The 24,082-nt window shown below is 51.9% G+C and overlaps 1 protein-coding gene across 2 annotated transcripts in view; it reads right to left on the bottom strand.

The window, feature by feature from the left end:
- Positions 1 to 1,860: 1,860 nt before the first annotated feature.
- Positions 1,861 to 24,082, bottom strand: part of AGPAT3 (1-acylglycerol-3-phosphate O-acyltransferase 3) — a 99,303-nt gene continuing 77,081 nt past the window's right edge. For both annotated transcript variants that reach the window (XM_058523206.1, XM_058523207.1), the window contains 7 exons: positions 18,659 to 18,828; positions 17,408 to 17,569; positions 16,175 to 16,328; positions 15,553 to 15,655; positions 12,660 to 12,735; positions 6,018 to 6,216; positions 1,861 to 5,773 (listed from right to left, as the gene is read on the bottom strand). In XM_058523206.1, coding sequence (XP_058379189.1) covers positions 5,685 to 5,773; positions 6,018 to 6,216; positions 12,660 to 12,735; positions 15,553 to 15,655; positions 16,175 to 16,328; positions 17,408 to 17,569; positions 18,659 to 18,828 — 953 coding nt within the window. In that variant the 3' untranslated portion in view covers positions 1,861 to 5,684. The remainder of the gene's footprint in view (positions 5,774 to 6,017; positions 6,217 to 12,659; positions 12,736 to 15,552; positions 15,656 to 16,174; positions 16,329 to 17,407; positions 17,570 to 18,658; positions 18,829 to 24,082) is intronic.

The raw sequence follows: 24,082 nt of genomic DNA, 5'->3' as shown, positions 1-24,082 counted from the left end.
CTTATGTGAAATGGAGAGGCTTGGAAAGTGCACTGGGCAGGACAGCCTCAGAGAGGGCAGGCCCAGCTGTGGGAGGGTCTGTGCAGGTGGGTGACCTCGCAGCCATTAAGTGCCTGGAGGTCTTTACTTCCCCTGGGAAAAATCTGTGCAGACTAGAAACAAAGGGACAAAAGGAGGCCGACAGTCATTTTCTCTTCTATTGTGGACATTTTATCCCTCTCTTTCACAGCAGCAGTTTTAATAAACAAGTACGATGTCTGCAGCATTTTATCTAGAAAATACCGGCACCCAGGCAGGCTCCTGCAGGCCCGAGTACGAGGTGATCTTTGCAGAGCATGGCAAACGCGGCCAGTTTTTGGGACACAGGCTTTCTAAAGTCTAAGTTAGTCCCCCCACCCGTACCCCTCACAAACTCCTAGAGACCAAAAATACTGCTATCCTCAACTACATAAAGCTCGAGAGTAGCAAAACTTGTAAAAACGAAGCGTACAAAAGGAACCGTCCATATAATACATTTGCACCCTGTATACAAATTATCACCCTTTGAAACTGGTCCACGGTCAGGTATGGCAGAGTATCAATAATAGAAAAAGAACCCCAACATCCATCACACACACTTGAGCAATGGTTTGCGTGGTTTTCCAAAGAGAGATATTTTCGTTTACAGTTACAGTACTTGCTGACAATCTTTATGATTAAGAAGCCAGTTGAATTCCCTGGCATTGAGGCAAGTAACATCTGATTGTCACAACATACAATTCTGAGACAATAAATACAAGTAGATCAGATGCATTTCTTCATTGGATCAAGTAACTCCAGTTTAATACAATTTAGTGCATTTCAGTATCTCATTCACAGTTCGACTTCTGTCCAAATACTTTCTCAACAAAAAGTTAAGAAACTGAAAAGTTTATAGGAAAAGAAAACTCCAGGTAAACTTGTCATTACAAAGCTTAAAATTTTAAAGCAATTCAGTTGTCTCTGAAAAGAATAAGTGTCTGCTGCCGGTTGACTGTGTCAACTTCTCTGGTAATTTCCTAGGCTCGCGAAAAGGGTTCTCGTCTTTTATTTCCCAAGTGGACTATGAGAATGCCGCCGTTTCCACTGAATTAGCTACGGCAAATGCTTGTGGTAAAATAATTCATATGTGTCCACCCCTCAATCAAGCAAAACTAAGCGTGACATCTTCGATCCAAACAAACGCTGTCCCTATGTTTTTGCGTCCTGGCCCTGATCTGCAAGAACATGGGACTCGAATGTCCGCACGCACCCTGGCAGCCCCACTCGGGGTTTGGGACAAAGCCAGGGCGAGCCAGTGGTGTGGCCGGCCCCACAGCCCACGCCCAGGCACTCGGAGAGGCTAGAGAAGGGGGCAGAGATGAAGGCCAGGGCCGTGCTGTCTCCAGAGAGAAGGCAGGTCGGCGTGTCAGGCCCACTGTTTTAACCCTAAGCCTGGTTACACTGCAGAAGGGTTAGAAGCCACATCATACCATTGAACGCTAAGCATCGCATGCCTGGGAAGCATGCAGCTGTTGGTGAGAAATTCGCAGCATGAGTTTACGCACGCGGTTGAACAATTCCGCTGAACGTCAGCCAGGCTGAGAAGATTCTATTGGGCTTGTCCTATAGGTGTCTTGGGCAGAGACGAAGCAACATGCAGAGAGTTACTTACTCCTCACCCCTCATCTGATACACATCGGCAGTCACATGGGCGTGGAGGACCTAGAGAGCTCCTGAGTTGCACGTGACCACATGCACCGCGTTTTCTTCAGTGCTCTTTAACTAAGTGAGTGTCAGGGAAGGTTCTCATGCCACAGAGGGGAAGGAACAGGGACAGACAAGACAGATTCAAAACTGATCAATGATCCGATCTGTTTTATACAAGAAAGTGCTGCTTACATTGTTTTCTGCTATTATTTAGTGGTTCGTATAGCCAGAGCTCATCTCTTCAGCTAGAGTCTGTGCTTCTTGAGGACAGAGACCATACTAAGGCCATGCATCTAGTATGCCATCGCCAAGTACCGGATGACCAGTGTCACTTCTGTCTCCGAGTTAAAACTCTTATCAATGGGTAGCCATTGCAAACCCTCCTCCAGGTTTCAGTTTGGAGAAAAAGAGGGCGTACAGAAACAGTGTTCACAGATCTACAACACGTTTTCCCTCTGACCCGCTAAGCCTTTCCCCAGCGTCTGCTCACGTGCATGCAGTGGGGACAGTCACTGCTTACAATGCTATCAGAAAGACCCCAAAGAGGGAAGCCAGACCGTCTCTAGGTGCTGGTAGCTGCCACAAGTCACCAGGAACTGCCACAAGCACCCTAGAAGCCCCTGGAACTTCCCAGAGGGGGGCAAAAGAACTGTGGCCTTCTCCCGAGCTGGACACATAGGGAAGGCCCACAACCCAAACTCCACTCACTGGGCCGGGCTAGAATACACGCGTGGAAGGTGACAAAAGTCTCGGCACCAGAGGCCTGAGAGCAGGGCCTGGGCCTGTGCTGAGAAACATGCCAGCCAGCTGCCTCCAGGCTCTGAGCTCAGCCTGCTGGGCACTCATGGGAGGGGCCCAGGGCCCTCTCTCTGTGTGTTTTCAGCAGGGGTGGGTGGCTCTGGATGTGCACTGCAAGCAACAGAGCAGGCCCCAGCAGAGGGTCAGCAAACACCTCTCCCCAGCAGAGAGGGTCAGCAAACACCTCGCCCCAGCAGGGAGGGTCAGCAAACACCACCCCCAGCAGAGAGGGTCAGCAAACACCTCCGCCAGCAGAGAGGGTCAGCAAACACCTCCCCCCAGCAGAGAGGGTCAGCAAACACCTCCCCCAGCAGGGAGGGTCAGCAAACACCTCCCCCAGCAGGCAGGGTCAGCAAACACCTCCCCCAGCAGGCAGGGTCAGCAAACACCTCCCCCAGCAGGGAGGGTCAGCAAACACCTCCCCCCAGCAGGGAGGGTCAGCAAACACCTCCCCCCAGCAGGCAGGGTCAGCAAACACCTCCCCCAGCAGGCAGGGTCAGCAAACACCTCCCCCCAGCAGGCAGGGTCAGCAAACACCTCCCCCCAGCAGGCAGGGTCAGCAAACACCTCCCCCCAGCAGGCAGGGTCAGCAAACACCTCCCCCAGCAGGCAGGGTCAGCAAACACCTCCCCCAGCAGGCAGGGTCAGCAAACACCTCCCCATCCTTGCCTGACCCAGGACCCAGCGGGGAGGGCACCAACAACTCCAGGCCTAGAGCTCACTGCCCCCAACCGTGACAGCCTGTACCGTCCCAACATTCAGCCTGACATGACAACATCAGCAACAAATGAAGCTCGGTGGTAGATGTAAAGGAAAAGGGAAAAAAAAAGCACTATTCTGCGATTTACTAGTTTAATTTAAAAAATTAAAGGAGCCTCCCTCCCCCTCTCCTTCTGAAGTGGATGAAAAGCAAAATCCACCCCTCTAAAAAAAAAAAAAAAACCCCAAACATTCATAGGGTAGTTTTTATTGCTCTCGAAGGGCTTGGTATTCAAATACACAAGCTGACCTGGGTTAAATCAGAAGGAAGTCGCTAAGATTTAAAACCCACCCCGGGGGTCTCAATCTCCATTTGCCTGGGAGTCTTCACAGAGCATTCATTGACTCAATGCAGAATTTACACATTATGTATTAACTTCAAGGGGAGGGAACTTATCTGGGAACTATTAATTAGATGGTAAATGATCTAAATTTGCATTTTTCTGGTAATGTATCTGCCCGGTAGTACTCTTCAACTTTTTTCCTCTAAGATTCTTTAGGTATTAGGGAATTAGCGAATGACACATAGGCAGATAAAGACAGAGGAGCAGCATTTATGTGAAGAAAACTCAGACCCAAGGTTGTCGCTCACTGCAGTGGAAGCCCATGCTCTGCTCAGGGTTCTGCTACAGGAGCTGGCGGAGGGGGGGAGGGGAAATGTGCTGTGAGACGGAGGGAAGCTCACTTCTAAGGGCATTTTAAAGCTGCTTTGTTTTGTTTTAACCCTTTGAGCTCACAAGGAATTGTGTTCATCCGCTATCACTCAAGAGCAAGCATAAAATCCTGGTGTCTTCTCTGCCTGCTCCCTCCGTCATGGTTACCAAATAAAATTCAGTCGACTGTCGTCGTCATGAAGAACATATGCTGTCTCAAGGAATCTTCCCAAAATACATACTTAGGGCCAATGCACCATTATGTTCCCAATTCAGTTTATAATTTTTTCCATGCCTCTTTCCTCTATTTTTTTTTCCCTAGAAAATTCAACCTGCCTCCATTCAGAATGCTGGTTACGGTTTATCAGAGATAACACCCATTATTTTTCTTTCCCTTGCTAAAAAAGAGGAGGGGAGTGAGACTTTAAAAAAGCAAGTTGAAAGTTTAGGAAGAAAAGTCCAACGCAGGTGCAGTTTATGGTGGAATGACTTAGCTGAGCCCAGGGAGCACTGGGGTCTGCCCACTCCTCCAACCAGCCCCCGCAGCGGGCATCAAATACGCCTTCATTTGTGGAACAGACATCTCCCACTAGGGCTGCAGGCCCAAGGGAACGCTGTGAGGACATAAGCCAAGCAGAGGCTGTCAGGACCCTCTGGAGACACCCCTGTAGCAGGGAGGAGCTAAGGAGGAACTGGCGTGCCTGCTGGGCACCCGCGGGAGTTGGGGTTCACAGTCTCTAGTTTTCATTGGGAAGTTGAGAGCCATCAATTGTAAAAATTAAATCTCTAAAAGCCAATGAGCTCCGTGTTAACAGTCTCCACCCACCTCTAGAAGACAGAGGTGTCACGGTGACACTGCTTTTTAAAAAGCATCCAGGAGTCCCATGGGCTGTAGGGCAGAGGTCAGCATGTCAGGGCTCCTGGTCTGCTGGGGCAGAGGGGAGCCGGTCCGGCGTGGCCTCCCCTGCGCCCAGCGGAGGACTGGAGACTGAGGCCACAGGGAGAAGGGACAGAGCAGATCTGGGTACGGGAGGACTGTATGTTTCACCGAGTTCTAGGGGCCCATTCACTTTAAAACCAGATTTCAGGTGTTTCCACCCAGGGTTAGGGAGGAGACAGGCAGGATGCTCTGGAAAATAAAATGGGGCGTTCGCCTACAGCCAGCCGGGTGCAGGGCTACGACCCGACCGACACTCAGCGTGTGCTTATCACCAAGAGACCTCTCTCCACGGCCACCCCACTGTCTGAAAGCGAAGGTGCCGTGCCATGCCGAGCAGAGCAGTGAGCAGGCGCTTTGGGGCGGGACCCTGTCGCATCCGTTCCCAGGAGGACAGAGGGAGAGTCGCGAAGAGAAAGTTCGCTGGGGGTGCAGGGCAAGAGGTGAGGGGCCAGGGTAAGCTCCTGAAATTACTAATAAAAAACAAAAATGGGATCTAAGTTTAAGAAGAGGAAGCGTCGAAAGGCTCCCTCCGGCAGGCAGAGTTCTTGAGAGCTGACATGGGGTACGGCCCGGTGTCCCCGGAGCAGACGCCTGTGAGCGCTGCTCCCCGAGGGGGCCCCGCGGCCCGCGCAGCGTGCTGACGGCTCCGTCTGCCGGCCTTCCCACTCCTCTACCCTTGGCTCAAGTTTTATTGTTAATATTAGTCACCAGTTAATAAGAAAAATAGTTTCTAAGTGTCTTTTTTTCCGCTCTGTGTGTTGTTCTGTTTTTAATTGAGTTAACTGGATACCACCGTCCGATCATGTGTGTTCAATCAGGGCCATTAATTATTCCTTTTTCTTAAATTCTTGGTTTCCGTAGCTGGAGCCTTTTTCTATTTCAGTTACTCCTATTAGTCGTCGCACTCCAAAGGAAGCTTTAAAGCAGGAAAAAGCGGAGGTTAGACTGATGGCTTTGCCCGACCTCCCTCCTCCCTCCTCCCCGCACCCGCCAGGTCAGCCTGTCCTGGGGCACAGATGGCCTCTGCAGCGTAGTGGCCAGAGCCCACTCTCAGAGGCCGGCAAGGCTTGGGTTAGATCCCAGCTCCCCGCAGGCTGTCACCCTGACCGGCACACGGAAGACCCCCAACCTCGAGCTGCGTTGTCATTCGCATTTGTTACCTGCCCCCACAAACCCCAGGAACATCAGGATCAGGAGGGGAGATCCGCTTGCGAAGACGCCCAGGACAAAACTGAAGAGAGGCGACAGGAGAATCGTGGCCCAGGCGAGGAAGTTGAGGAGCGTCCAGGGCCTTCGGGCGGGTTTGAACTGCTCCCCTGGAAACACCCCCTTCTGGTTGTACATCTCCTGCAACGCATCCTGAAAGAGTCGACCAGAACAGCGGTCTCTTCATCTGCTATTCTTTTAACATGAGAGAACAGTATTGATGGTGAAAAATGACTCAACTATAAAGGAGCCACGTAAATAAAGTGGAGGATTATGTACGCTGTGGATGGGAGGGGAAGCTGGCACAAGCTGTGTGGAGAACTTTGGCTGCTTGAACCAAAAGCCTGAAAAAATACAAACCCTTTTACCCGGCAAGTTTCCTGGGAAAACAATCAGTCCGTGCCTGGCACATGGTGGGTACCTCTGACCCCCAGGACTGCCGGTGTTGGCCAGGCCCCTCAAGAACCCCCACTAGGTCTCAAGGGCGGGGATGGTGGCCATGACCCGCTGGGAGTCCAGCGGCCTGGGCACAAGTCTTGGTGTCACTCATCAGCTACATTGCCCACAGAAAGTTACTTAACCTCTCATCCCTCTGTTTCCTGGAGGCTGATGATGGGAGGAGAGATGAGCGAGGGAAGGCCCAGTGGGGAGAGGATGCTGTCAGAGCCTTTCCATCAGCGGGACAGGGGACGCGTCACAGTGAGCACGGCTGACAGGCCTAGCTCACCGACTCCTCTGCTGCTGTCACAGGTAATACGGTTGTACGTTAACAGGGAGACGAAATCATGATACTTTAAGATACGTGAAGGAAGACATTAAGAACCATATGATTCTATTTAAATAAAAACTGTGTATGACTGTGTCTGTTTGTATGGGACCAAGTTTGGAAAGACGACAGCAACAGAATCTTGGTGGTGACCCCTGGGGGCGTGGAATGTCATCTGTTTTTATCCTCTTCTATTTTGTTTTCTGCACACAATTTTCTACAGTTGTGCTTTGTACTATATAAAAATGGAGGGGCCTTAACAAACACCCAGCCTTGCAGCCTCATCCAGTCTGTGGGTAGGCACCAGCTGCTCGGCCCTTCGGTGGGGCACATGGCCTGCGTTATGGGGCCTCGTGTGGTCAGGACCTGTGACCTCCAGGGCGACTGCACACGCTCCCCCCACCACCACCTGGAAGGCCCTTCCCTGCACGGCCCCCAGAACATTCCAGCCATTTTCAAGCACAAGTGGCCTCCTCCGCTCTGACCACCCTGACCCTACGCACAACAGGACCTGCCTTGCTCTCTCCACCCAGAGCTGCACACGTGGCGTGGGAGCTCAGCAGAGCCTCCCCACGTGTTTACAGTACATGGTGGGTAAGGTGATCCAGGGCCCGAGACGATGACACAAAACGAGAAGGCAGAAGCTCTCCCTTGCGTGAGAGTGTGTTGTGACAGGTTTATATGAGGTTTGTGACAGGGTTTGTTTCTTTTGATCATCTGAATCTCACAGACACACACGATCCTAACACAGACGTGCTTGTATAAACTCTCCCCAGAGACCGTCAGCGTTGCCCACACACTGGGTTGTCCCCCTGGTGAGGCTCCCTGTGGGGTGAACCCTCAGGCAGTGGTGGTGCTAACCTCTGACCTTTCCTGACTTGTCAGCAATTCCACACACAAGCAAATGAGCTGCCCTCATTGCCGCCCGTTTCCACCTTCTTTCATGTTCCCGAGGCCTCGCCAGCCCACCCCCAGTAGACAGCCCACACATCTTGGGCAGCACGGCCGTGGTCGCCCTGGTCTCCTCGTGTCACCACATCCTGCTTCCTGCAGGCATGCTTTCTGTTCCCAGCGGTTACTCCAGGAGCCCCAATCCCCCTGCCCCCCCAACTCCGTCCCTCTGGGAGGGCCCAGAGCGGTGGTCCAGAGGCTAGCCTGGCTCTGCCAGCCACTAGCCGGGCCACCTCCAGCCGGTCACTCGACTCCATGAGCTGGAATCTCGCCTGTATCGGGCGTGATGACAGTGTCCCCCTGGCAGGTGTTGGTGAGGTTAATGAGGTGAATTACGGAGAAGGCCTGTTCTCCTAGGGATGGACCAGCCACACAAACACTGCTGCCTGCGATGGCTCACTGTGTGCACCTGCCATGGCTTCTCCCAGGAGGCAGCACACCATCCTTCTGAACTGGGACCCAGATCAGGAAACACACTTTATGCTGCAATCCAGTGCCCACATACGCATGCAGTGCGTGTCTCTGCAGCACATTTCAGGAGGCAACAAAACTCGCCCTGCCACGGGGGAGCATTCAGGCACATTCACTCCAGCCTGCTTCCCTGGAGGAAAGAGCTGGGCTGACGTGCAAAATGATTCCTGGAGCTGGCTCTCCAACAGTGTCCTCTTGCCTTGTCCCCAATCCCCGCCTGACCAACCTCCTCTGTCCTCTTTCAAAGCTCTGCTGAATGTGCTCATTCCGGGACTTGAGAGAAACTGAGACTCTCTCGACCCTCATCACCTCCAGACTCCCTAATGGCTTCCAGGCCCTCTCCCCCGTTCCCCAAAGCCCGGGCTTCCTGGAGAGGCCCCAGGGGCCCTACCCTCTCTGTTACTATTGGGCCAGAGTGCACATGATATTGTGACGGTGACTCGAGTTGCCAGGAGGCATGAACACGGGAAGCTGGAACTTGGACCTATTTCCCTCACCAGCCGCTGCCTGGTCAGGGCCGGCCATCCCTCCACGTGGCACAGGTGTGGTGGAGAGTGTGAGGGGCGCGAGGCCAGGAGACCTGGGGACAGCTCCAGCCCGGTCAACCACAGGATCGTCACTTCCTCCTCAGGACCTTAGTTTCTACATTTGCGAAATGGGGAAATTGTATGGAACGACCTTTGAGGCCCTTTGGTGACCCTGTGGTCTGTTTCTATGTTATGATCGGAGCTAACAGGTAAATAACCAAAATGTAAGGGGTCACGCCTTTTGGAAGCATGGATGTTACACCAGGACCGAAGCAGAGAGTCTGGTCACTGCGGGGTCTTTGCATATTCCCGGGGTGGAGGCAATGGGGCCGCAGGTGATCCAGACGCTCCACTCACAAGATGGGGAGAGAAGGGGGGACTCACACTCCACTGGAGGGCGTGGACTGGGCAGGCTCTTTGAAGCATGACCTAGAACAAGTTCACGAAGGAAGACAGCTACCACCACCAGTCACAGCGTTGAGGAGACGTCTTACAGAAACTCCCACGTGGGCCTGGCCGTGCCGGGAACAGCAAAAGTGGGACACAAGCTAAAAGCTCACAGTGGGAAAACGACTGACGAAAATGGGGCCTCATCACGTGGCGGAATGCCACACAGCACCGAAGAGTGCATTGAGTCTATTTATGTCAGTGTGGACACATACAAAAACCATGGGGACTGAAGAAAACACAGGAGAACACCACACACAGTACGGTGTCCTCGATGTGAATTAAAATGTAAGGGACACAGAAAACAACTGAAATGTGGCATATTTCAGTACTATAGAAAAACATAGCAAATAACATAAAAATATCCAAAATAAATCAGTTATGTCAAAACTTATCATTTGCTGCATTTGCATCAGATTATTTTAGAAAGTGAACCTTGGAGATGGAAATGAGGCCTGCGCTCCCTTCACCCCCAGAAGTCATCATGCTCGGGATGTGGCGGTTTACCCGGCACCACACACGCACGTGTCCGTGGACGGTGACTCACGGTCCCACGTGCCTGTCCTGCGAGCTCTGTCAGTAGCAGCATACCACACGCACACTGCAATCTGCTTCTGTCACATTACATTCTTGAGATTTAGTTATGTTGATAATATGTAGTTCATTCATTATATTGAGTCACAGCATATGAATACACATATACAGTGTATCTATTTCCTGATAAAGAACTTTTAGGGTTTTTTTTTTGTTTCCTGCTAAACAAATGCTGTTACTTGCAAATGTCTGTGTAAGAGTTTCAAGCCTTTAAAACCTGACCCAGGCTCAGAGATGCATTCTCCTTCGCAACCTGGTGCATACAAGCCCTCTCTGCCTGTCTATCTCCATGGTGCACACACTGTATTTTTTTTTTCATTTAGGTTTTCTCTTTCTCCTAGAGAGAGTTATATTGTCCTTGGAAATTACAACATTTTATCTGAGCATTCAAATGTCCGAGCATAAAGTGAGTCACACTGCTCTCATATGACTTTCACTGTCTGCGCTTCGGTGGGATCACCTTTTTTATTCCTGTTAATGCCGTCACTCTTCTTTAATTGGTCAGTCTTGCCCAAAGCTTTCTATTTTGTTAATACTTTTAAGGGAAAAGCTTTTGGTGCAGTTGATGCAGTCTTTTGTAGTCTTGCTTTCTGTTTCAATAATTTATGCTATTCTTATTATTTTCTTTGCTCTATTCTCTCTGGGTTTACTCTCTTTTGTGCGTGTATATGTATGTGTATATAACGTATGTGTGTGTATGTGTCTGATTATTAAGAGGATAAAATGTGTAAGACATTTAGAAGAGATTCTTATATATAGCAAGTGCTATTTGTCTAATATCAACCTCACAGTCACTCCTGTGTGGGCAGTATGTCTCTTCTCTTTGGTTATTCTAACATCTTTTCATTGTCTTTGGTGTTCTGCAGTTTCATTCCTAAGCAGGCGTGGATTTCTTTCTTTCTTTTTTTTTTTTGCGAGGAAGATCGGCCCTGAGCTAACATCTGCCAATCCTCTTTTTTTTTTTTTTTTGCCGAGGAAGACTGGCCCTGTGCTAACATCCATGCCCATTTTCCTCCACTTTATATGGGACGCCTGCCACAGCATGGCCTGACAAGTGGTGCGTCGGTGTATCCCCAGGATCCGAACCGGCGAACCCTGAGCCGCCACAGCAGAGTGCGAGCACTTAATCGCTTGCGCCACCGGGCCGGCCCCTTGGATTTCTTTTTATTTATCCTATTCTAGACTTGTATTTCTTGACCCTGATGAAATCTATGTTCATCAATTCTAGTTTTAGGGCTATCATCTCTGACCATTGTTCTTCACCATTCTTTCTACTTTCTCCTCTGGACCTTCTAATAGTTACATATTTGACCTCTCAGTTTATTCTCTATATCTTTTAAGCTTCCTTTCATATTTTCACTGAAATATGCTATACTCTGAGTAATGCAGCATTACTGCATTACTGAGTAATGCATTCTGAGTAATTTCCTCAACATCTTCCAGTTTATTAATTCTCTCTCCAGCTGTATCTAACCTATTTAATCTGTTAATTAAGATTTTATTGTCAACCACTAGATTCGTCACGCCTATAAAGTCTACTTGTTTTTTCTCAAGTCTTTCTCATTTTCTCATAGGTCTTGCTCTTCTGTTTTCAATTCCTTCTTTTGTGCTCAGTCATTTCAAACACACTGATGTTAGTCTCTATCTGACAGTTCCACTAGCTGAGGCGTCAGGAGGGTTTGATCCTCCCGTTTGTCACGTCTGCCGTCCCTTGCCCAAGGTGGGTTTTGGTTACGAGCGCATCTCCAGCAGGATTGCAGCCCAGAGATCTGGGCGGCTCAGGCCTGGAGTTGTGTTCTTCTGGTTCCACACTCGCCTCTCCCAGGAACTCCAGCGAGCTGTGCCTAGAACCACTTTCTATGTTGATATTTAGGCTGTATTCTTCTGGGACTGTGTTGTTAGAATAAATTCAAACCCCAAACCTGTCTGAGGACAGGCCTGTGATTCTGAATTCCAGGGGAGGCCTTTCTAAGACCAAGGGGACGAAGGCAAGCTTCAAGGTCATTTCCCCGTGCTGGCAGGTAAATTCTCTCCAGTTTAACCTTCCTAAGGATAAAACTCTCAGAGCGTCCCAGCTTCATGTGAGGTTTTCAGCTCTAACTTCCTGCCTTGAATGAGGTCAAACCCTTATCTTCTTTTCCAGGTAGGCATTAAAACTCACGACTTTAGGTTACGGGGACCAGCAAATCCTGCCTTCAGAGTGTGGCAGCATCAGCTCGCAGGCATATCACCTGGTTTCCAGTTCCCGTCCCTTTTTTGATCCTAGAAATTTCCCTTATTTTCTTGAGAGGTCGTCAGTGCATTTAAAAAGATATTTATTAGATACTGGAAGGATTTTCTGATTATCTAAGCTCCCACAACGCTGAAATGAAAACCTAATGTCCTGTATGTTTGTGTATATGAAATAAACTGGAAGTAAGAGTCAGGGGGTGAGGCGTGCAATGGGGGAATGGAGAACGGACTGGGTGTGGTTGTCACAGAATCCTTTCATGTCATCTATATTGTGTCTCATATATTAAATCACATATACACACACCCCCACATAATACATGTGTGTTAAATATCTAGAATTTCTTTTACATAAAAAAATGAAACAAATGTGATAAAATGTTATCAGCCATGGTTATATAAACATTATGTTATCCATTATACTTTTCTCCAGTTTGTTAATTTCTCAAAACATAAGAAAAAATGAAAGAAAAAAGAAAAGAAAGATTAGAAAGAAGTATCAGGGAACTGCATGTACTTGTCCCCAGAGGAAGTCAACGTGCCCCCGCCTGCCCCATCAGCTGCCCCTGCGAGACTCTTCAGAGCCCCCTGAGGGAAAGTGGAGCCTTTACCTTCTCCTGGTAGAGTTTATGAAGCCACTGGGCCGCTTCCTTTTCATCCAGCGGGATCTCTTCCAGAGGAAATCTCCTGTTTTACCGAGAAGATTGAGAGCAAAGTGAATGACTAGACAACATCAAGCTGAAAAGGGGAAATAAGTTATTGTGCATCAGGGCTACTTGTCGGCCTGCTGTTTCCATTCCAGTCTCACCCTCGGTTTCTAAACACACATGAGCATCAAAGCAACTCCTCGGGCACCCACCCCGAGGACGTGGAGTCTCCTGGCACTCTGGGGGATGGCAGGGGCCTCGGGGGGCAGCTGAGAGAGGCATGCATGTTCACGAGATAGCTGAAGTATTTCACAGGGATACCATGAACAGCTTACTCAGCAGATCAGGCCCCCAGTTCCACTGCGAAGGGTGACCATTTATTAGCTTCCGCAGGAATTTTGTTCTTTCCTAACAGTTCATTCTTCGGAAATAATCATGAGTGAGAGTGTCTTTCATTAGGCAAAGAAGATCACGTATTTCACCAATGAAATCTACTAGCTTCACATATGAGAAGCAGTAGAGATTTAGAACTTTAATCTCAGTACCAAACAGCTGACTTCAGTTAGGACACTAATTTATTTATAAACCTAATCACCAGCGGGATTACCAGCCCCAGTGTGGAGGTGTCTACCTGGTAAGATAAAACAGGCCAAGAACCACCATCCACAGCCACTGTAGTGCCTCAAGAAGGCCAGCAGGGGGCGCTGAGCACACGCACGAGCCAAAATAGTTAAGGGGACATGGTCATCACCGGGGCCTGGCTGCCCACCTCAGTGGGCCCACAGTGAGAGAAGAGCCAGGAGAGACCTTCACAGCCAGAGGTAAATCTCCATGTTTCAAGGTATCTCAACCTTTTTGTCTCAAAGAATTGAGAACTTTGGTCACTGTCGATCTTGACCACATCAGAAATGAACAGAATTTTCACAACACACGAGATCAGACATTGGAGTGACGCTGTGCCGCATGTCACGTGGCCTCTGGGAAAATCCCCTGTGTGCTCAAGGGAATGAAGAAGGCACATAACCTCCTAGTAAACAAAACCAGCTCAACTTGGTGAGCCCCGGAAGGTCTTGGGGACCTCCAGGAGACCCCAGACCATACTTTGAGAACTAGAAGGGTTTGGCACACAGGGACCATTTCAGTAAGGAAACCAAGTTCAGAGAGGTCTGTCTACAGAGAGATGACTGCCGTAAAGTTTCCAACTCACTCGACTCTTCTCCCAATTTCACGCGTTTATCATAGATACATCACACACGGGTTCTGTTGTGTGTGTGTTACACGCGGTATGAAATACATAAAATAAGAATGAAAAATGATGAGTAAGAAATAAATACAAACATGAGCACCTACCTCCTGGAGTGGACTCAGCCACTCTGAGGACACTGCCCCAAGCACCAGCGTGAACCAGGAGAGCCCCAGGCCACCATCCCCACAGGCCCCACAGGCGAGGACAGGGATAGAGGCAAACTCCATCAGCTGTGAGAACCTTGGCTTGTTGGATTACAAATACGTGTGGACTCACTGGAATTCTGCTCTTACTTAACAACACACAAAACACTAAGGTGAAGCTTTTAGAAGTTCTGAGAATATATCTATTAAAATGAGATTAGGTAAAATACAGCCCCCCACTCTCTGCCACAAAGGGGAAATGAAGGGATTAAAGCACAGGTCCTCTCCTGCTGGAGCTGAGGGTCCACGCGGAGGCGCAGGGCAGCCTGGTGGGGGGGCCGTGGGAACATTCCGGCCTGACAACTTCCCCAGAGGAACGTAACACAGAATTGGAACAAAACCAGAGCCTCCCTTTGTACTTTCCCTTCTTTGTGCTCTGCCAGAGTGGCCCTTAGAGCACAGCCTGCCTGTCCGGAGGGGCCGGGAGGAATCCTGGAGGAGACTCTCCACCCCGTGTAGCTCCCAGGGCAGATTTCAGACGGGCCTCCCGTAAGCTGGAGGGGCCGCCCGCCTTCCCTCCACCAGCCAATGCCTTTCAGAAACTTGGTTCTCTGATCCCTCTACTGCCCACCCCACCCCTGCCTCTATCCTCTTGCTTTGCACCCAGTAGGCACTCAATAAATGCTCAGTGCACAAATTAACAGGAATCGTTTCTGATAATCTCAGGATGTTGTAAGGAAGGGCTCCACAGGGCCCTACCTCAGACTGAGCTCCACTTCTTGGGGATTCTGGGGGGTCTGTAAGCTGGCTGAGCAGCTGTGCCCTGACCAGCTCCTCTGTCCTTCTGGCAGGACTGTCTCTGGACAAACGGGGTTGAGGCTGGCTGGGCAGACCCTGCTGGGCTCAGTCCCATGGCTGCCAGGAGCTGGAGCCGAGCGGGACTGAGGTCAGCCCATGGCCCTGACCTCACCTTCTCTCCTGGGCGGTCTGCATGAGCTGCGGGTCTACCCGGCTGTACACCACAAAAAAGGGACCACATGGGCGTCCCCCTCGGGCTGGGACAGCTTATCCTTCTCCTGCCCATGGAAACAATGGTCACTGTGCAAGCTTTAGCTCAGACACCTCTTTCAAAAAGCCTCTGTGCTCCCGCCAGTGGGAGAGGGTCACTCCTCCCTTGGAGCATCCGGAACATTCTGCCTTCACCCCCGGACCCACTCACTCACTTTGTGTGACAGTTAGGAGTTCTCATGTCTGTCCCCAAGTCTGCACCACCTCCACGTAGGGGCAGCCCGGGACGTGGGACGGGCCCATGTGTCAAGGGGTGACGGCGAGCCAGCCCCCCAAGACTCTGTCCCAGAGCTGGGAAGGCTCGGGTAAAGGGCAGTCAGGTCAGGCCCAACGTGTCCCCACGGTCCCCCTCGGACCACATGGCCCCCCACGGCCCCCGTGGGCAGCTCTCGGATCTCACCTCACACACATGTCCGCCTCGTACTTCTTCCCGTAGAGGATCCCCAGCAAAGACGGGTTCTTGTTCCCTCGGAAGTTCAGCGTCACATCGTAGACAGCGGCGACTGCAGGGGAGGGGGCAGAGGTGACATACTTTCGAGGACGAGCCCGCTCCTGCATCCCCGAGCAGAACCCATGAAGGCTTTTTATACGGATTCCGTCTTCCTTTGCCGGTCCTCCTCCTCCAGCCGGGCATTCAGCTGACCCACCCACTGCGTGCCCTGACCATCCGGGACATCCACCGCCTGGCCTGTTTCCCTCTGTCTGGTCTGGTCTTTGTCTCTTTCTTTTATTTTGCCTTTTTGATTAATTAGATATATTAATTTTTCTCCCTTACAAGGTTTTCAGCTACATACTTTATTATTATTTTAGTTATTTTCCATTAAGCAGCATTTTATCACCTCAAAAATGATACCAGAATCTCACAACATGTTAACCCACTTACTTGATTCTCCCTTTTACACTACTGTGTCCTGTATTTTATGTGTAATTCACTCATGTAGTTTTGGACAAATCTCTGTTTTCATTTCTCGAAGGGCCCAGGGAACAGCGGCGGTCCCCGGCTCGGCAGTGGCCATGCTCACCTGTCCCGCGGAGGCACTTGACTGCGGTGGTGAAGCCCTTGGTCCGGGGCAGCAGGTGGTACTTGAGGGCGGGCAGGCCCTTGGAGGCGGCCACCTCCATGCTGACGCGGTGCTTCTTCTCCGTGAAGCGTGTGCCCTCGCAGTACAGGAGAAACTAGGGCGTGAGCACAGGACAAGGTTACTCCAGGCGGCGTCAGGTCGGGGACGCAGGCCCTGACGGGCTCAGACGTTTCCCACCCACATGCGGCCTCGACTGGCAGCTACACGTTTGCCGCTGAGTTTATAGAAGTGACAGGACCACTCCAGTGACAGGCCAGCACGTGGCACAATTTGAAACGTTATTTTATTTTAGGACTGCGATCTGCACTCCAGCCACACCAGGTCCCTCACAGAACAGCTCACGGCATTCCACTTCTTCTCAGAGGATGCAAAAAGACCACTTTCCAGAAAGCAGTGGAACAGGAAGGAGTTCCTGGGCAGAGCCGTCTGATTAGTGAGGGGAATTTATAAACTATTATCCATTCGCCTCAACATGCGAGCTAGAAATGCTTCACGAGAGCCAGTCCTCACAGAGCTGCCATCAGAGACCAGGAAGGAGGATCAGAAAGGGAAACGATATGCAAACTGACTGATATTGACAATTCAGATGGCTGCCCCGTCAAACTCCAACTGAGGGGCTCGGAAAAACCAGCGGAGCCCCATCCTGTCATGGAAGGGTGTGTGTTCTGGAGTGCAGGGTAAATCTGCTATGTGCTGAGGTATAAATGTTCCCACAGCACTGTAGCGTCACTGGGGTTTGTTTTGAAACCTGGCTCTAGCGAAGACCCTCCCTTAGAGGGGGCTCCCCAGCCTGGGAGCTGGGCTGGGCACCAGGCAGACCCCCACACTAACACTCCTCAGGGACTCCCAGCTCAGCCGAGCCACATGCTCCTCTGCGCAGGGCTGGGCAGCAGGGGGTGCAGGGAGGGCCCTCAGCAGGGGTCTGGGTCCCAAGTGCGGCCGGTGGGAGCACGTGGCCCAAGAGACGTCCCCAAGCCTGCACACCCAGAGGGGGGCCCTGGCCCTGCTATGAAACAGCCTCCCTGCTTCTTTCGGCTTTACAACTAGTCATTTAATTATTATTTATGCATTCATGACAACTAAAATAAACCAAGTGGTCTTCTCCCAAAATGGGTGGCTTCAGTCCCAGCCACAGCGGCCGTCTCTGCAGGCGGCACTGCGCCTGGCACTCACCCACATGGACTCAGGGTAGTCAGACAGGCGCTTCAGCCCCTCGATGACGGTGTCCCGGTCCTCTTCCCATTTCCGTTTGCAGAACACGATCTCCAGAAAGTACCACGTCCAGCCGATGAGGGGCACGTACAGCAGCTCCCTCTTAGCAAGGACTTTGGAACTCTGTGGGGGGAGCAATGAGGGCACCTCAGGGCCATGAGATCCTGCAGGTGCCCCCTGGGGACTGGCGTGGTGCTCAGTGACCTCACTGTCCCCGGGGAGACCCTGACACTTGGGTGTGGCGCCACTGGGATCAGCTCGACCTCGAGAGTGTGGGGGTGCCGTCCTGCAGTTGAGGAAGCCGAGGCACAGACCTGGGGGACGGCGGGTGAGGCCATGGAGGGGCCCAGGGTGTGGCCGGCCTGGACTCCAAGGCTGCTCTGGCCGCCAGGCCCACGCCTTCCTTAGGATAGCTTGGGGCTGCCATCTACAGGGGCTTTCCCAGCAAGGGACACCTCAGTGTCTCAGTGGGGTCATTTACCTTTCTCCTGAGGCAGCTTAGCTAACGGAGGGAGCCCTGGGGGGACTCACAGGGGTGATAAGTGAGGGTTTATGGGAGGAGATGTAGTAACAGCTAGTCTCATGAGTAAGTCCCAGGGCCCCCTCGGTCAGCCGTGTGCTCCACCCCTAGCTCAGAGGGACCAGGGGCTAGAAACGGAGGGAAGGACCAGAGCTGTGGAGACTCCAGACCCTAGGGAGCCATGCTAGCACCTCCCTGGGACCCCACATCGCTCACTGCCACACCCTCCCAGGACCCCAACATCACTCACCCCCACACCCTCCTGGGACCCCCACGTTGCTCACCCCTTCGCCCTCCCAGGACCCTAACATCACTACCCCCACACCCTCCTGGGACCCCCACGTTGCTCACCCCCCCACCCTCCCAGGACCCCAATGTCACTACCCCCACACCCTCCCGGGACCCCCATGTTGCTCACCCCCCCCACTCTCCCGGGACCCCAACGTCACCCCCATACCCTCCTGGGACCCCCACGTTGCTCACCACCCCCCACCCTCCCAGGACCCCAACGTCACTCACCCCCACACCCTCCTGGGACCCCCACGTTGCTCACCACCCCCACTCCCTCCCAGGACCCCCACGTTGCTCACCCCCCCACCCTCCCAGGACCCCAACGTCACTACCCCCACACCCTCCCGGGACCCCCACATTGCTCACCCCCCCCACCCTCCCAGGACCCCCACGTTGCTCACCCCCAGCACGCCAAACCGCTCACACATGGTCCACCCACAGAGGAAGTCGATCTCGAAGTTGTGATTGAGGATGATGACCACGTGCTCCTTCCCGAAGCGGTCCACCGTGGCCTGGTCGGTGAACAGAGTGCACTCTGTACAGGACCACCACTCCAGGAGCATGACCAGCTCTGCAGACACACACGGAGGGATGCTGGCAAGGTGCAGGCCGCCCCGCTACAACCGGGACCCCTCCCCACAGGAGGCCAGGCCAGGCCCCGGGGTCTCTGATGCCGAGGGAGAACCTGGGTAGGGACTTCTATAGTACTTTCAGCCAGAGTGGGATTTTCTGCCAGAAATGAGTTTTGATGGTTTATGTTTAACAAAATAAGTTTTCCAAAATTATAGTTACCTTCTCTAAGCAAAAGTCAAGGCAGAAGACAAATGAAACTTTCAGAACACGGTGAAAGGAGCAGAGGAGATAGAGGAGGAGAACCACCATTTTGGATGGACTCCTTCATCACTACGTCCACTAGGATCTCACGTGTGCTCCGGTTTGATGGACTGGCACACATTTCATCCACGGGACGGGAGGAGGGGTGGTACGTGCACACAGCCAGCCCCAGGACCCCCGTGGTCGGCAGCCCTGGCTGTGCTGGAGCCACCACGGTGGCCTCACACCCACCACGGTCAGGCGTCTGAGCAGGGTGACCTCACAGGCCAGGAAGCATGGCTGTCAGGCTCAGGGTCGCCACAGGACAGCCCTGGTCTTTTTGTCCTGGACGCCAACCCATCCATCTTCTGAGGGGACCAGCCCTTGGGGATGGGGCCAGGGAACGCTGATGGGGCAGGCCAGGGCTTAGAGAGCGGCTCCAAGCCTGACTGCCTGCGCCTCAGTTTCCCCATTTATGAAAAGGGGGTAATGGCGGCTTCCTCACAGGGCCACTGGGAGGACTAAAGATACGGCACGTGAGGCTGACACCCGAGAACCAGAGGACCGAGGCTGGTTTCCCTTCCTGAGCAGCCTTCCACCAGCCCAGGCAGAAGTGGGGGACGAACGAGCTCCACCCCCAAAACGCTGCCCATCATGTGGCCTCTGGGTCTCAACTTCCTTCTCTGTGCACGACGGGAGCTGGACGGAGGGTCCGTCTCTCAGACACCTGAACACTCAGGAGCCACAGTTGTTTCTCCCCAGGGGCAATCAGAGGAGGAGCCCATGAGGGGTCAGATCCAAGGACCAGCTTACCAGAGGGTAAGGGACCAGAGAGGGCCCTCAGGGGACGCAGGCCAGGTCAACAGACAAGGCCACTTGTCAGAGGCAAACTCAGCACCTGCAATGAACCTGTCAGCCATGGCTGCTTCCATCCAGCTCAGGTGCGCTGAGCAAAGTCACGAGGAATGGAAAGACAAACGGACCTGAACACAGGTCTCCAGAGCTCACGTACAACAAGCACACGAGGAGATGCCCCACATCGTTAGTCATCCGGAAAACGCAAACCCAAACCACAGTGGGGTACCACTCTCGCTCACCAGGATGGCTACCATCGAACAGCCGGACACGGCGAGTGCGGGCAAGGACAGGAGGCGCTGCGGGTGGGAACGCAGAACAGTGCAGCTGCTTGGGGAGTGTTCCAGACACGGAGTTACCAGAGGACCCAGCAACTCCTCTCCCAGGTATATGCCAGAGAAGTGAAAACATGCCCACGCAAAAGCTGGTATGCAAAGGTTCACGGCAGCATTCTTCACAAGAGCCAAAAAGTAGAAACAACCCCAATGTCCACGAGCTGACAGAGGGCTGGGTCAACAGTGTGTAGCCAAACAGCGCAACATTATTCAGCTGTAACGGGAATGCAGTTCTGACACACGCTACCACATGGAACCTTGAAAACATCATGCTCGGCGAAAGGAGGCAGACACAAAGGACCACACGCGGCATGATTCCACTGATATGAAACGTCTGCAACAGGCAAGTCCACAGGGACAGGAAGGTGATGAGTGACTGCCAGGGGCTGGGGGAGCGGGGAATGGGGAGTGACTACCTAATGGGGACGGAGTTTCTTTTTTGGGGTGAAAATGTTCTAAAATTAGATTGTGGATATGGTTGCAGAACTCTATGAATATACCAAAACCACTGGACTGTACACTTTAAATGGGTGAGCTTTATCTCAGCAAAGCTGTTTAAGAAAAGAAGAGCAGGGGGCCGGCTCGGTGGCGCAGTGGTTAAGTGCACGCGCTCTGCTGTGGCAGCCCAGGGTTCGAAGGCCGGATCCCGTGCGCAGGCCTACGCACCGCTCATCAAGCCATGCTGTGGCGGCGTCCCATATAAAGGAAAGGAAGATGGGCATGATGTTAGCCCAGGGCCAGTCCTCCTCAGCAAAAGAGAGGAGGATTGCCGGCAGATGTTAGCTCAGGGCTGGTCTTCCTCACAAAAAAAAAAAAAAAAAAAGAAGAGAAGAGCAGGCCCAAGGTAAGGCTGACTTGTGCCTCTGAAAGCACAGTTCACGGTGGGGGCTTTCCACCTCCCTCCCGGAGCCGGAGCTGAGACAGCACCGATGCAGCCTGGCGCCGGCTCTGTCCTACTCCCCCTGTCCACCCGACTCTTATTTAACTGATGGAGGCGGCCCTCCGGCAGGGCCTGGCCAAACTCCCACGTGTGAACTGGGAAGGAGGAGCCTGTTGCTTCCACAGCCACTTCCTAGGGAGTGGGGAAGGTGTTTTTCACCGTTGTAGTAAGAACACTTAACCTGAGACTTACCCACCCTCTTCCCAGATCTCCAAGTGTGCAGTACAGTCCTGTTAACTGTAGGCACGAGGGTGTAAGTGGAGCTCGAGACCTACATTGTCTGAGTGAAACTTTACAACCACTGAACAGCCACTCCCCGTTTCCCCCTCCCCCAGCCTGCCAACCACCCTTCTCTTCTCTGCGTCCATGGGTCTGACGTCAGATTCCTCATGTGAGGGGAATCATGCAGTATTGGTCCTTCTGTGACTGGCTTATTTCACTCAGTATAATGTCCTCCAGGTTCATCCATCTTGTTGCATACAGCAGGATTTCCTTCCTTTTTAAGGCTGAATAATATTCCATTCTAAGTATATACCACTTTTTGCCTATCCATTCATCCTTCGATGGACATTTAAGTTGTTTCCACATTTTGGCTATTGTGAATAATGCTGTTATGAACACAAGGGTGCAGACATCTCTTCGATGGGGAAGTTTTGCAATGCTTTATCATTAGTTTGAGAGGAATCAACATAGCTCAACCTACTGCTTTTAAAAACACAAGGGCAGTGAGTGCAGCCCACTGGACGAGAGCCTGACCCTGGAACTGCCCCTCGTCAGCTGTGCAGCCTCGACGTGTGAGAAGGGGAGTCACAGGCCCCCAGGGCAGGGCTGCAGGGAGGGTTGGGAGAGCTCACACGTGCTCAGGAACATGCCCGCCACACAGTGAATGCTCAGTGAATGCAGGCTCTTGGGGCCCTCCTGTGTTAAGCAGATGCAGACACACCTGGAAGCCCCAGAAGAAAGGAGGAACGGCGCAAGTCTAAGACCCCCACAGGACACTGAATCTGCTAAGAGAGATTCTTTTCAAAAGCATTTCTTCACTTTGGCTTGACGATACCTGCCTCGGTCCTGCAGGCGCTCACATCCCCGTCTACACGCCCCTCGCGTCCACGACTGCCTCCCAGGAATAACCTGCAGGTCACATGCTGGAAACCGTGACACGGGCTCCAAACAGCCACCTCCTGGCGCATAAACGTGTGCCCTCTGCAAGGGGTTCTTCGTGCTGATTACTAACAGCTGGACAAGACACTGGAGACAACCCCGAGGACGCTCCGCACAGGCGGACAGAGGACTCCTACCTGAGACCTGCATCTATCCCGAGGCGCTCGGAGACACGGGCGCACAGTGTCAGAACACAGAGACGCACGCGGTTACTGCTGCCTTTGAGGCGTCTTCAGGTTGTCACGAGTGCTGGTGGAAGCACAGGTGAGCAGCCAGGATGCAAAACGCAGGCAGACAGACGCAGGTAAACCCCCTACAGATGTTCTAACGAGAACAAGCCCGGCTTGTCCTGTCCTGCAGAATGGTTCTATCAGAGGCTCGCTGGGGGAAGGTGGAATTCCAAGGCAGCCCTTTTCCATCAGCTGTCAGCACACGAGGCAGGGCCTTCTCAGCCAATTGCAAGACGTGTCAGTCTCTCCGTAGATCCAGCTGCCAGGGCTGAGTCCGAGAATCCGCTCACCGTCAGGCTGGGGGATATTCGGAATTAGGAGTTTTGCTGGTTGGCTCCTGGGCTCAGCACCAATCTCTTTTAGTGGTTTCCTTCATTCAAATATATGCTTGCCCTCACAAACAATGAGCAAGCCATTCTCTGTATATTTCATCCACTGATTAAAAAAAAATTCAAAATTTGCCTAATAATAGTTATCATTTATTACACATTGTTGTATACACACTCTGTGCATTCATTTCATGTTGACAGTTCAGCTGAGAGGCAGGCGATCTTATCTCTGTTTTACAGATGAGAGAGTTAAAATCTTGGCCGAGGTCAGCAGGGAGCCAGGGCCTGAGCCCTTAGCCACAGCACAACGACTCCATTGGCAGGACAACAGAGTCGCACTAGAAATGGGCTCAGGGAGCAGTGAGGAGGCCCAGGCGTCACAGAATGAGAATAGGAACATGTGTAGAGTTGAAAATAAAACAGTAGCTCATTATTAGTGGTTATTAAAACTCTAATGTGATCCTCGCTCTCACCATATGTCCACGGACTCCAGGAAAGGCTTCACTCAGCTCTAATTCAAGAAGGACTCCAACTCATATATTTAAGAAATAAACTTAGGGGGAGAACATCCCCAAACTCAACAGGTCACTTGGGGGGAATCCCATGGGCCTGCAGGTTCAGTGGACTGGGGGAGACTGGGGCTTTCCGTGGGTGTCTGTGTTCCTTCCAAATATTAGGGGATTTTACGTTAATCTTCTTAACTTCTAACTCGTGTTCTTATTCTTATGGTTTTGTCTACTTTCTTGCCTTTTTTAAAAAAAATCAACTTGTCTTTGCTTTTTTAATCCATCTTTTTCTACTAGTTAGGAAGTTATGTTTGCTGTCTCTGTTTTTCTACCCTAAACTTAGTTAACGCAGTCTAAAGGTAAGCTCTCCACGCTCTTCCTGACAAATCCAGGAACGGTGGAATCCTGACTCTCATCATCCCTGTGCCTGACAGACAGGCCACCCTGGCTGTTAGTGGCCCCGTCTTCAGCCTCACAAATCAGGCATTATCATTATTTCATATGGTTGTTTAGAATGACCGATTTACCAGCTTCTCTGGCTACCGTTCTTTCTGTAACTCAGACTCCACATTTGTGAGAGCCCCTGTGCTTACTGAAGCACACCCTCTAACAGAACGGCAGGCGACGATCACCTAAGGCCATCTAGTTCTCGTTGG

The sequence above is a fragment of the Diceros bicornis genome, chromosome 27 (assembly GCF_020826845.1).
Source record: "Diceros bicornis minor isolate mBicDic1 chromosome 27, mDicBic1.mat.cur, whole genome shotgun sequence".
NCBI lineage: Eukaryota > Metazoa > Chordata > Mammalia > Perissodactyla > Rhinocerotidae > Diceros > Diceros bicornis.
This window is presented reverse-complemented; position numbering and strand designations above follow the sequence as displayed.